Source organism: Lactuca sativa, chromosome 4 (assembly GCF_002870075.4).
Source record: "Lactuca sativa cultivar Salinas chromosome 4, Lsat_Salinas_v11, whole genome shotgun sequence".
NCBI classification, from domain to species: domain Eukaryota; kingdom Viridiplantae; phylum Streptophyta; class Magnoliopsida; order Asterales; family Asteraceae; genus Lactuca; species Lactuca sativa.
In genome coordinates this window covers 47,588,965-47,610,711 of record NC_056626.2, presented here as the reverse complement: position 1 = coordinate 47,610,711, position 21,747 = coordinate 47,588,965, and the positions used below count along the sequence as shown (strand labels likewise).

Here is a 21,747-nt window from a genome sequence, read left to right as displayed (position 1 = left end):
TATACATCAGGAATATATATTAATCGGATCCGACAGGTAGTAGGACGTGTGCTTTCTTCTTCATTTCCTATTCCTTGTTTGCTTGTGGGCTTAGAGCAGATTCACCCAGCCTACTATCTATCCGATCTTAGCTATATATATATGTTCCGTATACACCAAGTAATCATAAGGGGTACCAGGTATGGGCCATGTCATAGGATACAAATTCAATACACTATTTCTAGTACAAAACATACTTTTCAAAAAGAACGTTTGGTAGACAAAACTAGAAACTTACCAGTAAAGGGTTTAATCCATTTTATTAAACCAGTATAACTTAAAGGACCTTAGGTGGTTAATACTATAATACCTTAGTTTATACATTAGGGTTATATATAATTAATACTCGATAGGTAGTTGAATGTGTGCTTTCCGCCTCATTTTCTGTTCCTTGTTTAGTTGTGGGCTTAGGGCAGATTCACACAATTAACTATTTGTTCGATGATGGTTTATATATAGCTAGTATAAACTAAGTAATTATAGAAGGAACCATTGAGGTTACCAGTTTTACTAAAAGAAATAAGGGTTTTCTTAAAGAATGTTTTCATCAAATATAAAGGAACTATTACAGTTAACTCCGTGAGTACCAAGTGAATACACCAGGGTTATATACAACGAAGATCTAACAACCAATGGGATGTGTGCCTTCCGCCTCATTTCCTGTTTCTTGTTTGGTTGTGGGCTTAGGGCGGATACACACAACTGATTGTTTGTTTACTCTGAGTTTTATATAACTTGTATCCATTTAGTACTCATAGAAAGGAATGTAGAGTCATTTTTACTTATCTTTCATCAAAGCAGGAAATATAGGATTTTCTGGAGGAACAGACGAACTTTTCTAAAAGAACTTACAACTTACTTACATCACTAAAATATTATGAACTCACCAGCTTAAATGCTGATCAACTCTTTCAAAATAACTTGTATTCTCAGGAGATCAGTAGACAGGTATGCTCTCTGGGATTCAGAAGATGGAGCATAATAACTTCATGTCTTTTTGTTATTTACTTTTTAGTCTATGTTATGTGAACCACATACTTTGTAAACACTTTCTTTCTAATAAATGGTTGTTTATTACTTTGATTACTATGATGCATGACTTGTGATACTAAAATGACGTCATCCACCCCCGAACATTTCTGCCGTTCTGGTTTTGGGGTATGACAGAAACAAATATTAAGAAATAAAAAAAACAATTGTTGTAAAAGATTCTTATCATTACAATGATTATAAAAGATAATTTCTAACATGAATAATAACTTAGCTTACCTTGGATAACAAAATAAACATCTACAATTTTATTTATGACTACTAAAACAAACAAATATGAATCCTTTAAACGTATATAGATAACAACTACCTTTTTCTGAATTATGTTAGAAACAAAGAATCAATATATGAAAAGAAAACAAATAATAAAAACACACTTTATACATATAAACTATAAACAATAATCAATATATGAAAACCAAGCCATACAAACATAGAAAGTAGACAACATAAAACAAATACAAACATAACAAACTAACAACTGATATTAAAAACGAACAGATAAACATGCAAATTTGATAAAATTATGTTTACATAAACAAAAAAACAATATCAAAAAGTCACAATAACAAGTAATCTAACAACTTCATAAATGATAAACAATAAATTGAACTTCAAATACTTCCATTAACAAAAAAAATGAAACAAAGCAAACAGAGAAAGACGAATACATGAAATAAAGTATAAATGGTTCAATTAACAAAACAACGATATCAAAAGGTGACAATATCACATAATCTAACAATTTCAGCAACGACAATCAATAAATGGAACTTAAAACACTTCGATTAACAAAAAATCGAACCAAAAAACACAGAGAAAGACGAATACAAAAGATATAGCAAAAAAGAAAAAAACTAGGGTTTCATAATAACTAAAAAACGAAAAAACTAAATCAATGACAAATAATCGATGAATCTGAACAACAATATAGCAAAAACTAAGAATAAGGACTTTGATTATACACAAAGAAATCAAACACGAACTTAATAACAAAAAAACTAAAAAACAAAAGAGTACCTGCTTCAAATAAGATCAACTGGAGAACTGCGAAGATTAAACACGATGATTGAAAGAGTATTACGACTTTGATTATAGGATCGATGCTTGAAACTGAGAATTTGATACGGTGAAAGAATGAAGAAAATGGTGGGGGTGGGGGGTGAAATAATACGGTAACGAAGGTTTCCTTTTTGCAAATGATGATTGAGCCTTCAAAACAATTACCCCTTGACGGAAAATGGCAAAAAGTTGACAAAATTTCAAAAATATCACCGCTTTTTTATTAAAAATACAATTAAATAAAAAAATCACAACATTCAGTTTTTTAGATGGATGGCCATGATTAGTCCTCATAGGCCTCATTGAAAAAGGAGTCATATCTCTCTCTCTCTCTCTCTCTCTCTCTCTCTCTTTATATATATATATATATATATATATATATATATATATATATATATGGAAAGGTTATATGGAAAACAAAACAAACCCTAACAATCATAAAAATAGATTAAAAAAATACCTAGACATCACAAAAAAAATTGACTTTACACATCAAAAACTTGCAACTTTTTTTAAAATTTCGCTGAAAAAAAAAATAAATTTTTTTTATAATTTTTTTTTTTCAAAAAATTTTCGACGATTTTGTGTTAAAAGGTTCGATTTAAAAAAAAAAAAAGTTTTGTGATCTCTAAGTATTTTTTTTGCATTTTTATGATTTTTAGGGTTTTTTGTGTTCCATATAACCTAAACCTATAGGGGTGAGATCGGTTGAGAACTCATAGTTTTTCCGAGAACCTGAGAACTAAAGGTGGAGCGTTAGATCATAATTAACTCATTAAGGGCATGATCGTAATCTTACCGATCTCATATGTTTATTTTTTTGTGTTATTGAACAAAATTAACATAATAAAGAAATTAAAGATATTTTTTTAAAAAAATAATTTTTGATTTTTTTTAAAATGGAGATTTTTAATTTTTTCAGAAAACATTAATTATTAAAAAAAATTTAAAAAAATAATTAAAAAAAACTGCAATTTATTAAAAAAAACTGCAATTCTTTAAGAAAAACTCATTGTTTTTCAAAAAAAGAACTGTAATTTTTTCAAAAAAAAAAACTACAATTTTTTTATAAAAAAATGAATTAAAAAAAACTACAATTTTTGTAAAAAAAAAACTACATTTTTTCAAAAAAAAAACTACAATTTTTATATATATAAAAAAAACTGCATTTGTTTTAAAAAAAAAAAAAAAACTACATTTTTTGTAATAAAAAGCTGTAATTTATTCAAAAAAAAAAAACTCCAATTTTATTAATCATCACTACATATGCATATTTCTTATACTATAGTATTCATAAGTAAATCATAAAAAAATCTTATTTTTATTAATTAATCTATAAACATAATAGTACAAGTATTTTATTAAATACAAAATAAAATATAAAAAATTAAAAAAAAAACTACAAAGATTCACAGTGTTATTATTTCTTCATATCAAGATTTACATATTTTATTCGATTTCACTTTTTATATCTTCAAAAATTTCCACAAATTCTTTCAAATCTACAAGAAAATTAAAAAAAATGATTAATGCAAGAACACTCACAAAAATACATATGTATATATCATGTAAGATTCATATACGATTATATAATGAGAAATTCATATGTGATTGTATCTTTTAAGATTCAAATGTGAAATTCACAAGAAGTAAAAACAAAGAACACTCACACAAAATGCATGTGTGCATATATACGTAATTCATATGTGATTCACTCGTGACTTATATATGAATTACATGTGATTCATATGTGAATTACATGTGATTTATATGTGAATCACATGCGATTTATATATGAATCACATGTAATTCATATTTGATTCATTTGTGAATTACATTTATATGTAAGTCACATGTGCTTTATATGTGAATCACATGTATTTCATATTTCCTATGTGATTTACTTGTGAATTACATGTGATTCATATGTGAATTACATGTGATTTATATGTGAATCACATGTGAATTACATGTGATTTACAAGTGAATCACATGTAATTCATATGTGATTTACATGTGAATCACATGTAATTTATATGTGATTTACATGTGAATCAAATGTAATTCATATGTGAATTACATGTAATTGATATGTGAATTACATGTGATTTATTTGTAAATCACATGATTGAAACTAGGTAATTTTCTAAATTTATATTGAAACCGGGGAAAAGCTTACTTTACAGGCATGATTTGCTACAATATTTTTGAAAATGGTTCTTACAACTCCAACTGAAAATACAAAATCCAAGTTTTATTTTTAAAAAAATCTTGGATTTTTGTTTCATAATAATACAACATTTATAATATCATCAGCCTACAAAAAAGGAATTTATTCAAATAAACATAATTTTATTATAATAAAAATATGTTTTGGATGTAAAAAGTAAAAGTTGGATTGTACCACCAGTCCAAATTTTGTGAGAGAAAGAAATTTGGAATGCTTCATTGTTGTATCTGGAGACCTAAACTGGATTATTTCAAGCAATTCTAACACCTGCATAAATAATTATTATTACAAAATAGAAATATTCATTATATTTAAAATATAACATAAAGAAAAAATATAACCATACCTTACTCTTGCCAATGGCTTTGTTTAATACTACAGTGATAACTTTGTTTTTTAAAATCATTTAAAATACATCTTTTTCTTCATTAACTTTTTTTTTAAATAAACAACACAGATGAATTTTAGGAAAGTACCTATTGGCAGAGATATCAATTTTGTAGATTATTTCTTCATCACTACCAATGTCTTCATCTTCTTTTTGGTGTTTCTCTTTTCTTATGATTGCTTTCTCAGTTGTCTGGCATATACATGAAACTAGATAAATCAAGCACATCTTACATACATACAAATGGATAAGAATATGCAGATAGTTACCACATCATCGAGCTCAATTCCAAAGTCGAAGCATAATTCTTCGAACTCATCTTGTGCTGACAATAAATAATTGAAAAAAAAAAATAAGATTAAAGGGAACTGATAGAAATTTAAGATAATATAATAAATTTAGAGTTAAACTCACTATAAGTACGTCCAAGGGCTTCGAAAAGAAGGTCCCTTCCAACACTAACTGTAGGCATGGTGGATTAAAATGATAGAAACAACTATTTCCCTTTGCAAATTAGCATATTTGAATGGCTCTGTTCAGGAATTGCAAGTTCCTCACAGATTTGGTGTTATTTGGAAACAAATTACACAGAGAAATACCTTCGTATTTGGGAGATCTGGAACTGATTACATTGGAATTGTCAAAGAAACGATTCCATGGAACGATTCCGGTTCCGCTCTGGGAATCTGTTAGGTCAAAATATGGTTTATACTTTGCTTTTCCATGGAACGATTCCGGTTCCGATTCCATGGAACGATTCCGGTTCCAACTCAACTAACTGATTCTTTGTTCCATTCCTTCGAAAATTAAAATATAACCCGTCTTTTTTGCACCTACTTTCGAAAATTTGACACTTTTAACCCAAAAACTCAATTTCTTTTAACTTTAAATTCCTTTTTTCATCCAAAATTAAAATAATAATAATAAATAAATAAAAATATATAAATTAAATTAAAATTAATAAATAAAATTATATATATATATATATATATTATATATATATATATATATATATATATCTTTTATTTTTAACTTTTGACTTTAAATTTTGACTTTGACTTTCAAGTTTGACATTTGACTTTAAACTTTGAATTTTTCGTTTCACTTTTAAAATTTCAAATTTAACTTTTCGGTTTGACTTTCAAGTTTGACTTTTGAGTTTCACTTTTTAAAAATTTGACTTTTAAGCTTTATTTTAGCTTCTAGTTGTGTTTTTAATCGATTTTAAGGTCTACGAGGGAATTTGAAAACATGAAAGAGAGTCGTCAGGAGACGTTAAGACAAAATTTCAACTTTTTCGATTTTATCCCTGGAGAAACCCTCGAAACTCAGTTGCAGCGGTTTACTACACTCACTACTGAGATGAATATAGTCGGGATCTTCTTGACTAAGTCTGAGATAAACAAAAAGCTATTGAATTCACTTCCAAAATCGTGGGATATGAATGTAGCTGTCATCAAGAAGACAAAAGATCTCAATCGTCTTAGTATTGCTGAAGTAATTGAAGAGCTTGATGCTTTAAAGAGTTCTGTAAACCTTCTGGTCAATGAAGTGTCATGTTCTCATTCATGTGAAGTTTCATGTTCTCAATCATGTGAAGACACGATTAAATTTCTTCGGGAACAAATTGATATATTTAAAATAGAAGTTGAGGACCTGAGATATGAAGGATATCAACTCAGGAAAGGACAGAAACCCCTGAAGGCTGAGTTAGAAGCAAAAAACCAAGGACTTTAGGAAACTTCAGGAACACTATAGTAACAAATGTGAAAACTATGATTATGTAGTCAAACAAAATGCTGAGCTAGTGGCTGAAGTTGAATCTTTGAAAGGAAAGTTTGAAACTGCCAAACTTGATGTTAGAAAATATGATTTCTCAAGTGAGGTGGTTGCAAATATGATAGACCAAAGCATGCAGTTTAAAAGGAATCAAAACAAGGGTCTAGGGTATGATAGTGTACCTCCTCCTTATAATCATAACTACACATCCATCCCCATGACAAAGAAAGAAATTGACAGGGAGGCACATCTTAAATACGGAAAACCAGCTGGATTTGTGTCAGGAGGGGTTATTAATGTTGAAAATACTGATGCTTCTGTTACATGTGCAGGTAAAGTAGCAGAGGATGTGAACAAGGAGAGTTCTTCTGAACAAACCAACGACCCCTTGAATTCTGAATTTGTTGCTTCTAATCAACCTCCCGTTGGTAAATACAGGCCACCATTTCAAGCTAAACAGAGTGCTTGTTGCAACTGTGCGTGTGGGAAAAGCAAGAGACAAGTCAAGGATATGCCACCAGGGGTAGGAAGAGACAACTCCCCAGTGAAGAAAAAGACATGTTTTCACTGTGGAACACCTGGACACATTGCCAGAAATTTTCCTAATCGCGCGTATGTTCCCTACTACGCACAAGGATGGAAAAACGCGCCAAGTGGGAGAGACTTCAAAAGAAACCCTTCCAGGTCACGTTCAGACAATGATGATTGGAACGCACAGAAGGCCAAGAATCAAACCCACAAGGCCAAGAATCAAAATCTCAAGGGCAAGAAGGGAATGTCGGCCAAGAAGTCCAATCCAAGAGATGCTCCTGTGAAGCCAAAATCAAAGTCATCTCAACGGCCGACTTCAAGTTCCAAATCAAGTGCCGAGGCACCCATCGGATCGAAAAAGAAATGGGTTAAACCCAACTACCAATGGGTACCAAAGGCTCAATCTCCCAAATCAACTAATGACTCTAATATTTCATCGTCTTCTGTTTGTGGTAAACATGATATGTCAGGGGAGAAAGTATTGTGCGTTGATGACAAGGTTGACCCAGTTTCAAAATGGATTGGGTTCCAAAGACCAACTAATCCTGCTCTATGTCGGAGCAGCTATGGAGGCATATCATCAAACTTCGGTTTGTTGGTAGTGGCTGTTCCAGGCACATTATAGGGGACATCTCTCAACTGTACAACATTCAGACCTTTGTTTGAGAGTATGTGTCCTTTGCGGGAATGGAAGAAAAGAAGTGATCACTTACGGGGTTTGTGCTTAATGACATGAAGAATTTTCGGATCTGATCTGAGATTACGCGTTCTATTCTCAGACCTTCTGGATGCAAATTCAATCGGTGACTTACGGTTTGAGTTTTCTTCTCTATACTCCTGAGTTTTTCTTAAGCTGATTCACTTTAAAGACTAATTTTTGTTTTAGGATAGTTTAAATTTGCGCATTAACTTTCGTTTCTCTCCTATGCACAAATTTAGGGGGAGAAATAAAAACAAAACAAAAATTAGAAAATTTTTAAAAAAATCCAAAAACATTAGAAAATCAGAAAATCAAAAAAAATGTTGGTTATGAAATGTGCTTGAGGGAGATGTTTTGGGAAGTGATATTATCTAGTGATAACAGGCAACCTGAGTCTGCATAACGTACCCAAAGTTGAAGGGTCTATGCTCTGGTTTGATGTGTCGGTAGGCACGAAAAATTTTAAATGGACATGACTAGACAGAGTTGAACTTAGGAAATTTATAGACTTGACAAATCTTGACCTAGTTAGATACGTTCAGCCTGACAATACGACGCTCGGATAGGTTGAGCAGGGAGATATATATGGGAATCTACTCGTCACATTAATTGAAACCGTACTTGGAACTGTGGTTTAACTTTTCCTCGATGTGCGGATTCTGTCCTTAATTCCGGTTGGATGGGGCGACTGGTAAATTCCGATAAATTAGGTCTGTAGAATATCATTTTCTTTCTTTCCGTCTGTTATTCATATGTTGTCTCCTTTGCGCGACTTCCAATCCGACCTGGTACACAACATATGCAACTATATTTCTCTGCAGGATATATATATATATATATATATATATGTGTGTGTGTGTGTGTGTGTGTGTGTGAAATACTTCTCATCTGTTAGCCATATGCTGTCTCCTTTGCGCGACTTCTAATCCGATCTGGTACACAGCATATGCAACCTTCTTCTTCTCAACCCCTCTGAAGTAGTTAGCAATAGAATTCTGAATCTCTTCTCTCTCTGAATGGTTATCTGCTCACCCGGTGTAAGGAGTACTCTGGAAGTTCTTGATGGCTGGGGCATATCAGGAAGCGGGAAACACGTTCCAGTACACTTAAAATTGAACTCATACAGATTGTCTGTAGATCTCGCTGCTCAATTTAGGTGGACAACAATATCCCTGGTCGTCGTTAGATGAATGGTCCTTAAGATATAGTATCTAAGGAATTAGGATCAGATATAATTTTTAGGAACTTAAGTTCACTTTGTCTTGTAACAAATAGTGTGTCCTAAATCGGTCACAAATTTTTCGTGTTTAAGTGGACCACAATACTGACGATCGACCAGACAAAGATGTGATTATGGAAGGGACCGACAAGTGGATAAAGGTTGTCTAAAAACTTTGATCCCAAATCTCTCTTAAAGTTAGATATCATTTTTATTTTTGTTAAATTTGTCATAGTTTTTTTTTAATTTAAATATTAGGGGAGAATTAAAAATTAAAAATAATGAAAATAAAAAAAAAAATTCAAAATTCAAAATCAAAGAAAAAGCAAAAAAATCAAAAATCCAAAAATATTTTTGTTTCTATTTTAATTCGTGTGCTAAGTTTTCTTTTAGTTTTGTTTTGTCTTGAAAAGTGATTTTAGGTATAGATAAGACTCATGGAGTTTGTGTTGAAGATTTCTGAGCCAAAGGCTTCGTCCGTGAGCATTGAAGAATTCTCATTCGAAGGAGCAAGAAATGAAGATTATTCTTTCGACATTCAATCTTTCAACCCCAGAAGCAAGGTGAAGCTGCAATTGAAGATTATGTGACGGATTGCATTCAAGCCTCCTCAATCAGTCTGCTGCTATCGTTGTACCTGCTGAAGTGATTCAGAAGATTTAGTTCTCTCTGATGTTCTCTCTGAAGATTCTCAAGCTGAAAGCGCTATTTTTTCAAGAATCGGTACGTCAAGCCTCCTCACCCAACGTGCGTTCAATGTCAAATTCTGAAGAAATTCCCAACTGCTCAAGATGAAGTCATTTATTGAAGATTCATCAAGCTCATCTTGAAGTCGTGAAGAATTTGAAGATTAATGCTGAAGCCAAGTTCCCAATGAAGATTATCAAGAAAGCCAGCTACTTTTTAGGGGGAGCTTGTTGGGTCAATTAAGAAAAGAAAGCTATAAACCAAGGGGGAGATTGTTAGGTCAAAATATGGTTTATACTTTGCTTTTCTGGGCAATGATATTTTTGTGTAATAATTGTGGAGTTTTTGGTCTTGTTTACGGCTGAGTTTACGGCCGTAAACACCTTACGGCCGTAAACTCATTTACAACCCTTTTGTTTCCGGCCCATATCCAACATGTATAAATAGAGGTGTTAGGGTGAGGAGTAGAGATTGATGAACCCTAGAGAGTTTACGGCCAGAGAGAAAGGAACGTTTGTGTGTGTGAATCTTGTGTAAGTAATTTCATTCATATCATCAATACATTCAAGATTCATAATATTCTTCTTCTCCTTCTCTTCTATTTTTATCTAACATCATCCGTTTGATTGGGATTCCGCACCATCAAACGGATCTGACTGATACACGGGCAGATTAGGGACTTATAGAATCGAAAACGATAATGGAGATCTCACTCAAGAATAACTTGCTTCAAGGTCGTATTCCGGAGACAATCGGAATGGCGTCTAGGATTCAAAGGTTGCAATTGGATAACAATCTCTTCGAAGGAAATATCCTGAGTTTAGGGTTGTGCTTCGGGTCGGAACCGACCCGAACCGAACTCGAATAACCCGAAACTCGAATTGGATGAAAAGTGGGAACCAAAACCTGAACCGATTATACTAATACGGTACCGGTTAGGTTTGGGTAATACGGGTTTCGGTTCGGTTACTAACCCGAAAGGACCAAAATAACCCAAATAAACATTTACATTATGCTTTTAAACCGAATAACCCAAATAAACCGAAATTGCCCGAATAATCCAAATAAACCGAAATTGCTCGAATAACCCAAATAAGGAAATTCTATATCTAGTTCAAGGAAAAACAAATATTAAATTAATATTTTTTTTCTTGAACCAAATATAGAATTTCCTTATTTGGGTTATTCGGGCCATTTTGTTTTATTTAGGTTATTCGAGTCATTTCGGTTTATTTGGGTTATTCGGTTCAAGTGACTATTTATTTTCCGGGTCGGTCTTTTTGGCCCGATTAAACCTTTATTCGGGTAACCCGGACCGAATAACCCGAAACCCGAATTGGGCAAAAATAGATACCCGAGAACCAACCCAAATAACTTATTCGGTCTTAATTCAGGTCGGTCCGGTCCGGGTTTCGGTTTCGGTTCGGGTATTCGGTCCAAAGGCACATCCCTACCCGAGTTCGATCGGTGAACTTAAGAATATGACAAACTGGTCGCTCCATGGCAACATGTTAACTGGTGAGATTCCATTAGAGCTTTTCAAATGCAGGAATTTGGGTTCTTTGGATCTCAGATCAAATAAAGGATACGAATATTCGGGAGATAAATTGAGATGCTCTCGATCTGGAGGCAGTAAGGAGATGTCAAAGAAGAACGTATGTGAACACAACACCATCAGAAGGTGAGGCGATGGCGGCAGGAAGGAAGGAGAAAGAGATGTGTTATCGTTGCTTTCTCCCTTGATCTCTCGTCGATGCTTTTCCGGGCGTTGACACCTCCTAAATATTTGATTGGAAACAGGGGATGTCAATGGAGACAGAAGAGAGACGATGAAGAAGGTAATCGATCGATGGCGTGACGATTATTGGACGTGGCCATAGATTTCAGACGGTGGCGTTTGATTTCATCAAACAATTAACGATGAAGTTGTGAAAGAAATAGGCAATCAAGAGATTAGAGAAAGAAAGTCTGAATTTGGGGGAATATCAAGGTGAGAGAGTAAGGGGTTGGTGAGGACGACGATGGTTTTGGGGATAAAACATTTTTCTATCGAGTTTACCCTCATGATTATTTTTAATAAACCTGATATGCCACTAAACTTATTAATATTTACAAATTTTGCCACTAATCATCTAAACCATACAAATAATTGATCTAACGCTCCACTTTTAGTTCTCAGGTTCTCGGGAAACTATAAGTTCACAAATGATCATTGTTCTCTCTCTCTCTCTATATATATATATATATATATATATATATATATATATATATATATAAGGTTAGGTTATTTTGTTTTTACTAACTATTATGTGCCAAAATGCATAAATCTGGACCAACGGATAGAATTCATCAATGGACATGATTTGAGAGTGTATGATATTACAATGTGGTAGCATGTACCATATAATCATACAAATTTTATCAAAATGGTATTTTGGACAATTAACTATAATTATAAAAGGAAATTTTCGGATATTTATGGATAATTAATTCTCCTAATTTTAAAAATATGAATTTTTTTAATTAATTCAAGTTTAATTCTAACATAATTTGTAAACATAACCGATTTTATTATGTCAGAATATTTTTTTAGTTAGAATGATGCTCTTTAAGAATTTTATTCTATAAGAATATTATTGAAGAATAACAAAGTTCTTGAATCTGAGGTTGGAAAATAACAACATTCTAATATATTCTTATACATCCAAACTTAAATACAAATTCATACATATTCTTACAGACTAAAAGTCTTATACATTTTAATATAATTATACATATTCTAAAAGAATATTAACAAAAATGAATAAAATTCTTAAAAAATAATAACATTATTAAAATGTGAGTATGTTCAAACTTTATTCATTCTTTAAGTTATTCCTATTAGGTCTTCAACACATTCTTCCAGGAATTCCTATCACAAATACAACAAAAACTAATAATGGTTAAAAACATGTTGCTTGGAATTAACTATCACTTTATATAATCTGGTAGAATACATAGACTATATTTTGGTAGAATACATAGATTTTATTCTGGCAGAATATATTCTGACAGAATACCTAGAATACATTCAAAAGTATCGTATTTACTGCTAATATAATTTTAGATTCCAAATACACAATAACAAGGGGGAATAGAAATTGGAATTCAAAATCACAGAATGAACCAAAATAATACACAAACAAATTACTTACCTTTTTAAACAATTTTCTAGAACAATATGAGTAACTTTCACCAATCTATATTGGCATATGATATTAAGCCTTTACTATGTTGGTATATGAAATCAAACAAAATTAATTCACTGTGTTGACATATGAAATCAACCCCATCAGTATATACATAACATATGGAAGACTACATAATATACATTCTAGCAGAATATTGCCCATACTTTTTTTGCTTGTGCTCCTTCAATGGTTTACCTGTAAGTTACAAATCAACAACACAATTACTTACTCAATTTTTATGAGACGAGATAACATAAATTAATTTCATGATCATTCTTTTAATTAGGCTTATTGAAATTATATATCCATATGATGCGAGAATTGAACCAAACAAGATTAGTGTACTTTACACAAACATAAATTGATAATTAAACCAAACATAATTGAAAGGTAAACAACTATTTGAAAAGGTAAAAAGAAAACCATTACTCAAAATATAAGAACTATCTAAACTCAGTAACAATTCACTTAGGACCATAGAAAAGAGTTTTTAATGGACAAGTGACAAATTACAAAGTAAATCTCCATTTAGGCATTTAGTCGAACACTTGGTGTTCAGAAAAAAAGGACTTGGATAACTAAAAACACTTCCTGAGAAACTTATATTATTATCAACAAATAAATGGTATGACTGAAATCTATCAGAAGAGTTAAAATATATAATTTAAATTCAACAAAAAAAATTGATTAGAACCCAAAAATCGCAAAAACAAAGGCTTTAAACTAGTGAGAAATTGTAAAAGAAAGATGATGTTTTTTTCAACCCTTTGAATCGACTTACTAGATGGTCGAAATAGAGACTACATACGAGATTGAGAGGATGACAGGTGAGCTTTTGTTTCAGCGATTGAAGCTTTTTTGGGGTCGAGGTCGACTTCTGTGGGGATGGTAATGAAGGGACGATGGTTGTTGAAGAAAAAACACCCACGATGAACAATTTTGTATCCTACAAATTCATATTCCAAATCAATTAGAAAGTATTACTTAAAAAAATCGATTTCAAATAATCAATGGATTTCACAAATGAGAAGAGAATCAATAAAATTGATTTCAACAAATCAATTTTTACGAAAAAAGAAATCGATTTCAATAACTGATAGAATCTAAAAAAATAAAATTTTGAGAAAACAGAAAATCGATTTCATCGGTGTTGGTGGAGGAACTCACGACACTGATGGAGGCGGGAGGTGGAAGTATTGGTGGACAGTGATCGGCTGGTTATGACTTCACCGGTGAATGGTGGACGAATCCGATGCAGTGGATGAAGTCGGAGGCGGCTACAACTGTTGAGCAAATCAGAGACGTGTTCTACCACACACGAGTAGGTCAAATATATTTACCTTATTTCCTTAATTGTAAGATTTCAAATAAATGATTTCCATAATTAAAAGTAGAAAATATCCAAAATACCCTTAAATGCTTTATTTAATTATTTATTATTTTTTTGAATTCTCATTGATGCATTTAGGCACACAATAGTTGCTAAAAACATTTGAATATATATATATATATATATATATATATATATATATATATATATATATATATATATATATATATATATATATATATATATATATATATGGGGCCCAATTTCCTTGTTCGTTCAATAATGAACACATGGAGTCTTTCACACAGTACTCGATCATTTCCTTGAGTGTCCCTGTCACATTCTCCATTAATTGATAAATTTTAAGATTTTACTTTAAGAGATGTAACGTTTAAATTTTAAAAAATGTCATCCGTATGTTTATGTGTAATGTGAAACACTTAAAATTCATGTAAATTAGGGCAATATTAAAAATTTACTAAAGTAAATATGACAGAAATAAATAAATAAATAAATAAATAATTAGAGAAGAAGAAGAAGAAGAAGAAGAAGCGTGAGTGATAGTCTATACTCTATATGAATTAAATAATGGAGAGGAAACTTTAATTATACGTTGTACCACTTTTACCAATAACATTTTAGCATATCAATGAGATATAACTTTTATCAATAACATTTTAGCATTCACTATTGACATAATTGTTTAAATTTTAATTGAAATATATTCTATTTTGTACATAACGTTCCATCGTTACCAATTAGTTAAATGTGTTGATAATGTGTGCCAAATAAACATCCGAACATGTAATGGACCCATCAAAGCTGAACATATGCTATAATTCACAGTGTTCTGCCTTCCACCACCACCATTCCTTTTTGTTATTTCAGCTTTTGTCTCCCAAACCCATGTGTAGATATTTAACAATATTACAAATCCTAAAATATATTTCTACAAAATAATTACATTTCTATATGCAGAAATTCATTTTTTTTTCTTTTGCAAATGGGGTAGAAAGAAGTAGAAGTACCTTACTATAATGACCTTAGTCAAAAGAATATATAACTGGACTTTGCAACATGGGTTTTCTGGCAAACATTCTTTACCTTCTTTCCTCCACTTCACTCCAAAGGAATGTTGCATCTGAAATCAATGTACATCCCAAATCCCAAGAACCCTAATTTATCCTGTGATCAAAATCAAATCTACCCACTTGAAAAGCTTTTTTAAACTTCATAAATTTGTAGACTCCTTGTCAAAATCTGATGTTCCAAAATGGCAAAAAGGAGATGGCTCAGTTTCCTCAAGCGGTTCTTCCTCTCAGAAACATGTCAAAACAGAGCAAAGGTGTGTGTGTGTGTGTGTTTGATCAGAAATATCAAAACCCATGTTTGTTTACTTGTAAATTACGCTGAGGTTGTTGTACTTTCAGGAAAAGAAGAGGATATGGGTATTCGGGAGGCATAAACTGAAGAGGTTAACCTCCCAATCAGCACCTTTAGAGCGACCAAAATCAGAAGAAGAAAGAGTGAACCCTGTGACTCAAGAAGTTGATGAACAGAAAAAAGAAACACATGATAATATTCAATCCACGTCATCATGGTATGGTGACAATGAAAGGGAAAGTGATGCAGCCATCAAGATTCAGACAGCATTTCGTGGACTTCTTGTAAGTATTTTTTTCTCCCAAATTAGCATTTTTTAACGAAATTGATGTACTTTGTAATTTGTATTCATAATTTCATATTAAACAAATCTTCTTTGACTTTAAAGGTCAAAGTCACTAACTTTCAAGATCCAAATTAGTATGAATATTTTAAAGTTTGGAGAAATATCGACCTCACGTTTTCAGAAATCAGATCAGATACTACTTGGGTTAAAAAGACTTGCAAATGAGCCATTCCAAAAGTCAAAATCTTGACCTAAAAAGTCTACGAATACCTCACAATGGAAAGCAATTTTCTACTATTGTAATGGGTTTTGGGTGATGTTATAGGCAAGAAAAGCTTTAAGGGCATTGAAGGGACTTGTAAGGCTTCAAGCTATTATCCGTGGGCATCTAGTCAGACGTCAGGCTGTCACAACTTTAAAGCGTTTGCAGTCAGTTGTAAATATTCACTCACAAGCATGTGCCAAGCGAATCCAAGTCTTGGATTGCACTTCTCATAATAATTATCAAGACAATCGAGGAAAAGATATAAAGGTTGGTTGGTTCAACCTGACATATGTACGCATTATCAGGCACATTATGTCTAATGTGTCTGATGCATACACATTGTGCCTGATACGGTATATACTGGATACCGTATCAGGCACATTGGTACTCACAGTACCCACAATTTCCATCGCTACACAGTTGTTATATTAGACAAGTGTAGTGCAACAAACAATGGAAAGTGTGATTTTTTTAACTTGTTGATAAATTTTGGTTTTCAATGAATATGAAATTATGTATAGATGGATGTGAATAGTCAAAAGAGGTGGGATGACAGCATTCTAACAAAAGAAGAGGAAAATGCCATGTTGTTCAGTAAAAGAGAAGCAGCTATGAAGCGTGAAAGGATTAAAGAGTACACATTTAACCACAGAGTACGTGTGTGTGTGTGTGTTTCATGTTTATAATCTCAATTAGACCTCAAAAGTCAAAAATTGATTTCTGATTTTTTTATTCTCAGATGTCTTCAGAATCTGAACAAAGCAAAGTAAATGGAAAATGGAGGTACTGGTTAGAACACTGGGTGGATACCCAATTGGCGAAAAGAGAAGATCTTCAAAATATAGGAAAGAAAGAAGAATTTGAAAGTCAAAAAGTCAAATTACGAAACCTAAGAACACCACATCACAGGAAACAACGTTCAATTGGAGAAGAACATTCGATGTCCATGATGGGATCCGGATCTCCTGTGTGTCCAACTTACATGGCTGCAACAGAATCTGCAAGAGCGAAATCCAGATCATTGAGCTCACCAAGGCTAAGACCCATAAGTGTTGACACGTGGTCTGCAACTAATTCTCCATATAAACATAAGCTTTTATCGCCTATATCTTCAATCAATAGTGACGCAAGCAGTAGTCGAATTTGGAATAATGCTAATAATGGTCGTGCTGGATTCTCACAGAGATCACCAAGCTTGAAAGGGGTTCCTGGTCATGTGAAATCGATTAGAACATCAAAAAATCTCAGCTATAATTCAGAAAGCTCAGTGCCAAATTGGGATCACCCCAATCAGTTCAGATGATTATATATATTATATCTTACCAGGTAATGCATAAACCATAATATTTTCATCCTTCCTGCAACTGTTTGTTGTAATCGTTATAAATTTAAATGAAATTATTATAATTTGATCATCTATGTTGTTAGTTATTAATTCAAGCATTATCCAAGAGCCTTTCGTGTTTCACTTTTACCTATTTTGTGTATTTAGAGATGTTTCCTTTCTACTTCATGGAGTTAGGCTATGGTTGGTATTATTATAAGTCAAAATACATATTACACTTCGTTAAATAAACTACTAAATAATCATTATTTTTTTAAGTATATGAGAGATGGTTGACTCATTCTCTTCACCGAGTCACGGTTCGACCGGCCGGGTCGACTCAGGTTTTAAAACATTGTCAAAAATAAGCTAACTTATAAATTATATGTAGCATGCCATACATAGCATTAAATGAATTCAAAACTTTTGTTTAATTTAGGGTATTTCAAGTGTGTAATTATTTTTATTAAAGTATATGTTAACTTGATATTTGCAACTAGGGAGTATTAAAAATGTTGGTTTAAACAAAATAAACTCCCATCAAATACATAAAACAAGACTAAAGTGAATCTTCACCACTATCATAGAACTCATCGATATAGTCTATATAGGCGCAAGGGCTCTTGAAATATTCAATCCTTTGTAACCTCTCCTCAATATCACCTTCCAACTTCACATTCCAACTTCCTTGAATATCCAAACATGTGAGTGACTTACATTTTGTAAGGATTTCAGAGAGACCACCTTCACCAAAACAGCCATAACAAAGTTCAAGATGCTGTAAATTCAACATGGAATTTGCTATCACATTTGCCTCAGAATCATCAACCGGAGGATTTGGCTCCGCAAAATTGGGCCAATTTCGTTGTGGAGACATGTTCCTTTTCAGGGAAACCAAAGACTTACATTGGTTTCCAAAAGCTTCTAGACCTTTGACTGTGATATTGTAACAATCGCTTATATCCAACACTCGTAGATTTGGCAGTGATTTGACATGATTTACCACCATATCATCAGTGATCTCGCTCATTGGTATTTGCAACACAGTCAAACACCTTGCACTGTAGATAAACAAAAACAAAAGAATATGTCTTTATTAGTTTATATAAAACCCTCTTCATATACTATAATTAATTAATGGGAATGTATCGATGTAATTCAGTGAATGAATATGGGTGCGTTGGCATAGAGCTTTTAGCTTTTAAGGAAAAAAAAAAAAAAAAAAAAAAAAAAAAAAAAAAAAAAAAACTCTTTCGTTCAGCAGTATAGAAGATTTTAGCTTATATTTTAAACAAAAAATTCATAATCGAAAAATTACGTCAATTAGCCTTTGAGAGTTTTAACTTTTGATATTTATCTAATTTTACGCATTTTAAGTCTAACAACAATTTTTAAAAAACACTTTTACAGAAATGAACTATATCTTCCAGTTTCCAATTACTTTTGTCAAACACGCGTTTAATATCAGAAACATATGTATACTCATTACGTACTGTTTGGCAACAAAGTCAAAGCCAATGTTTCCCAATCGATAGACGGAGAGTAGTTGAAATGTACAATTGCTCCAATATACAAGCTTCCTAACCGCTAGGTCAACTACACGACTCTCATTGTGCCGTTGACACCATTCCGCCACATCGATATCCCGCCAGCAACATGGCCCTTCTACCACCTCCATCCATGGCTTACAGACCAATGGCACGTTCCTCACCATCTCGTCTACGGGTAATACCCTTACAAAGATCAATGCAAGTATCTCAGGGTTCAATTCCTCCCACCTCCCACTCTCCTCCACCACCAGTCGGTCAACACCTTTTTCTCGCCGGAAACCACCATCATGTTCTTTCCCCTTTCTCATTCTAAAATGTTGACAAAGAAGGAAGGATTTTGTTAATTTATTATCATTGGAGTCAACTGATTTCCTCTAGTAAAATACAGATTTGGTCCCTAGTTTATAATAATTTTACGCATATAGTACATCGTTATCATTTTTAGGCATTCAAGTCATTAGGGATATTTGTAAATCAAGCTCAAGTTCGAGTCGGTGATATATAAAATCGATACAATTTCTTTATAAGTGTTTTTAATGTAAGCTAGAGTTCAACTTAAGGGAAAATTTTAATTTGAATCCCATTTTTATAGTTTTAGTCATTATATTTTAAAATAATTTCTAAGTACATACAAATAAATAGAGTTCCACAAGGCTAATAAAAAATGTAAATCGAGTTCTTAAATACTACACATCCATTTATTATATGTTTAAAGAGGCTAAAATATCCTTATAAGGGGGTTCATGTCTTGAGAATAATCCATTTTCCAAATAAGATTACAAGTTATTTTAGGCTTAATGACTAGTAATATAGGAACGTACAAGTCGAAGACAAAAAAATATATATACGATGGACTAAACATATGACTTCACTATAAATTGAGGGCGTATATATGTAACTTGCCCTTTTCTTTACGAAGAGTAGAACGTGGAGCGGTAATGTACGCATGCCCCGTACGGATTTCACCGTACACACCAGATACGTAATATTTTGTTTACTACATATATTTTCTACATAAAAGCTATTGATTACATAGATTTATCTTCATGTTGAGTGTTATATCATCCTTTAACGTTTTATTCTTAACAAATGCAATGTTTAAATTTTGAGATTCTTGCATTAAATAGTACAGATTTATCAAATTTAATAATTTGCTAATCAATTTCTGTATGCCATGCACGTGAGTGGAAAAGGAAACCAAATTCCTCACTTCTTCTAGGAAAGTTTAAATGATATGGAATATTTGTGGTTTTCGCATGGTGTGGTGGGGTGAGGTGAGGTGGACATTTCACTACATGAAAAAACATGGTAGGGTGAATTGTTAAGCCAGCGTCATCGTGTAGTGATGTTTCACTGCATTCTTATTTTTCTTTCTTTTCTTTTAATGTCTTACTAACATGGTTACATGGGTGTTTCTAAAGATTTGCGACATGGACGACCGTACAATGCCCATGTCATCAAGGGGCTAATTTTTTTACATAGATGTATACATATGTTTAATTTTAATGTACTTACGTGAGTTTTGATTGAGTAACTTGTGAAGCAATGAAAGCGGTGGGCGTCAACTAGTTTTAATTACTAATAAATTAGGAAATTATCCAAAAAAACTCTATGTGTACATACATCCTAATAGATCTAGGTTTATTTTATTACAACAACCTATACGGTATGGAGAAGAGAAGATGGCGAAAATCCAATCCAAAGGAGCAATGAAATATGATCCCTAACATCATATTTATAGGTCTTAGATCATTATCCCAAAATCAACTCCAGGTCGATGTGTGATGCATCTAATTTTCGAAAATCCCTTGTCCTTTAAGGATTCTGAAATATTTCAATTAGTTAATCTTTTGATTATTTAATATTCAAGACCTTTGATTAATTAAAACTATTTAATTAATTTTAAAATAATTTCTAATTAATTTATTAAATCATAATAAATTAATAAAGTTATTTACTCCTAATTTCTTATAGCTCAAATGGGTCATAATGACAACCACAAAAGACTGCTATAATTTTCATCAGATAACTAATAAATTAAAAAATTATAAAGTTTTATTTACAATCCATAATGTCACAAGAAAAGTCTAATGAATTGACAAAGATAACTTATATTGAAGTGTAATAATTATGAAGAGTTGATGACAAACTTTGTTTTTAAGAATGTTAGGAGAGTCTCGCAATTCATGTAACTATTTAAGATTAAGTGAATACTAGAGTTCATGCCACAGGTGCTAAACTTAGTAAGCTTGATCGGTTATTGGTCTCGGATGCGGTTTATGATTGTTTTGATCATCTTCAGGTCTCGGTGTTGGATAGGAAATGGTCAGATCATTGTCCTATCTTGCTTCACTCTAATATGGTTGATTTTGGGCCTTCTCCATTTAAATTCTTCAATTCTTGGCTTTCTTTGGAGGGTTTTGCAGATGCGGTTAAAGGAGTTGTGGCTGATTTTGTTATTGAATCGTCTTGGAGTAAGTTTGTTGCTTTCAAAAACAAACTTAAATTTATTAAAGTTAGGATTCGGTCTTGGAATGTAGAGACTAAGTCGACCGCGTATGTTTCTTCAAATCAGTTGTTGGGGCGATTGGTAGAGATTGATAATTTTATCGATGATGGAGATGCAAGTGATGACCTAATTCGGGAAAGAAGAGGAATTCTTGGAGATTTGACGAATTTGGAAAAAGTCAGATC

General features: G+C 32.3%; 2 protein-coding genes and 1 long non-coding RNA gene across 3 annotated transcripts; 1 reads left to right on the top strand and 2 right to left on the bottom strand.

Annotated features, from left to right (window-relative positions):
• Positions 1 to 12,926: 12,926 nt before the first annotated feature.
• On the bottom strand, positions 12,927 to 14,391 carry LOC111914603 (uncharacterized). The gene is made up of 3 exons (XR_002857864.3): positions 14,083 to 14,391; positions 13,697 to 13,861; positions 12,927 to 13,110 (listed from the first exon to the last, which is right to left on the bottom strand). It is a non-coding gene; the product is annotated as an uncharacterized LOC111914603 (long non-coding RNA).
• Positions 14,392 to 15,214: 823 nt separating this feature from the next.
• Positions 15,215 to 17,594, top strand: LOC111914743 (protein IQ-DOMAIN 11). The gene is made up of 5 exons (XM_023910458.3): positions 15,215 to 15,590; positions 15,676 to 15,912; positions 16,240 to 16,446; positions 16,701 to 16,832; positions 16,919 to 17,594. The coding sequence occupies exons 1-5, from the start codon at positions 15,519 to 15,521 to the stop codon at positions 17,480 to 17,482; spliced, it is 1,212 nt and encodes a 403-aa protein (XP_023766226.1). The 5' UTR covers positions 15,215 to 15,518; the 3' UTR covers positions 17,483 to 17,594.
• Positions 17,595 to 18,062: 468 nt separating this feature from the next.
• Positions 18,063 to 19,361, bottom strand: LOC111914620 (F-box protein FBW2). Its single transcript, XM_042901592.1, has 2 exons — positions 18,997 to 19,361; positions 18,063 to 18,564 (listed from the first exon to the last, which is right to left on the bottom strand). The coding sequence occupies exons 1-2, from the start codon at positions 19,359 to 19,361 to the stop codon at positions 18,063 to 18,065; spliced, it is 867 nt and encodes a 288-aa protein (XP_042757526.1).
• Positions 19,362 to 21,747: the final 2,386 nt, after the last annotated feature.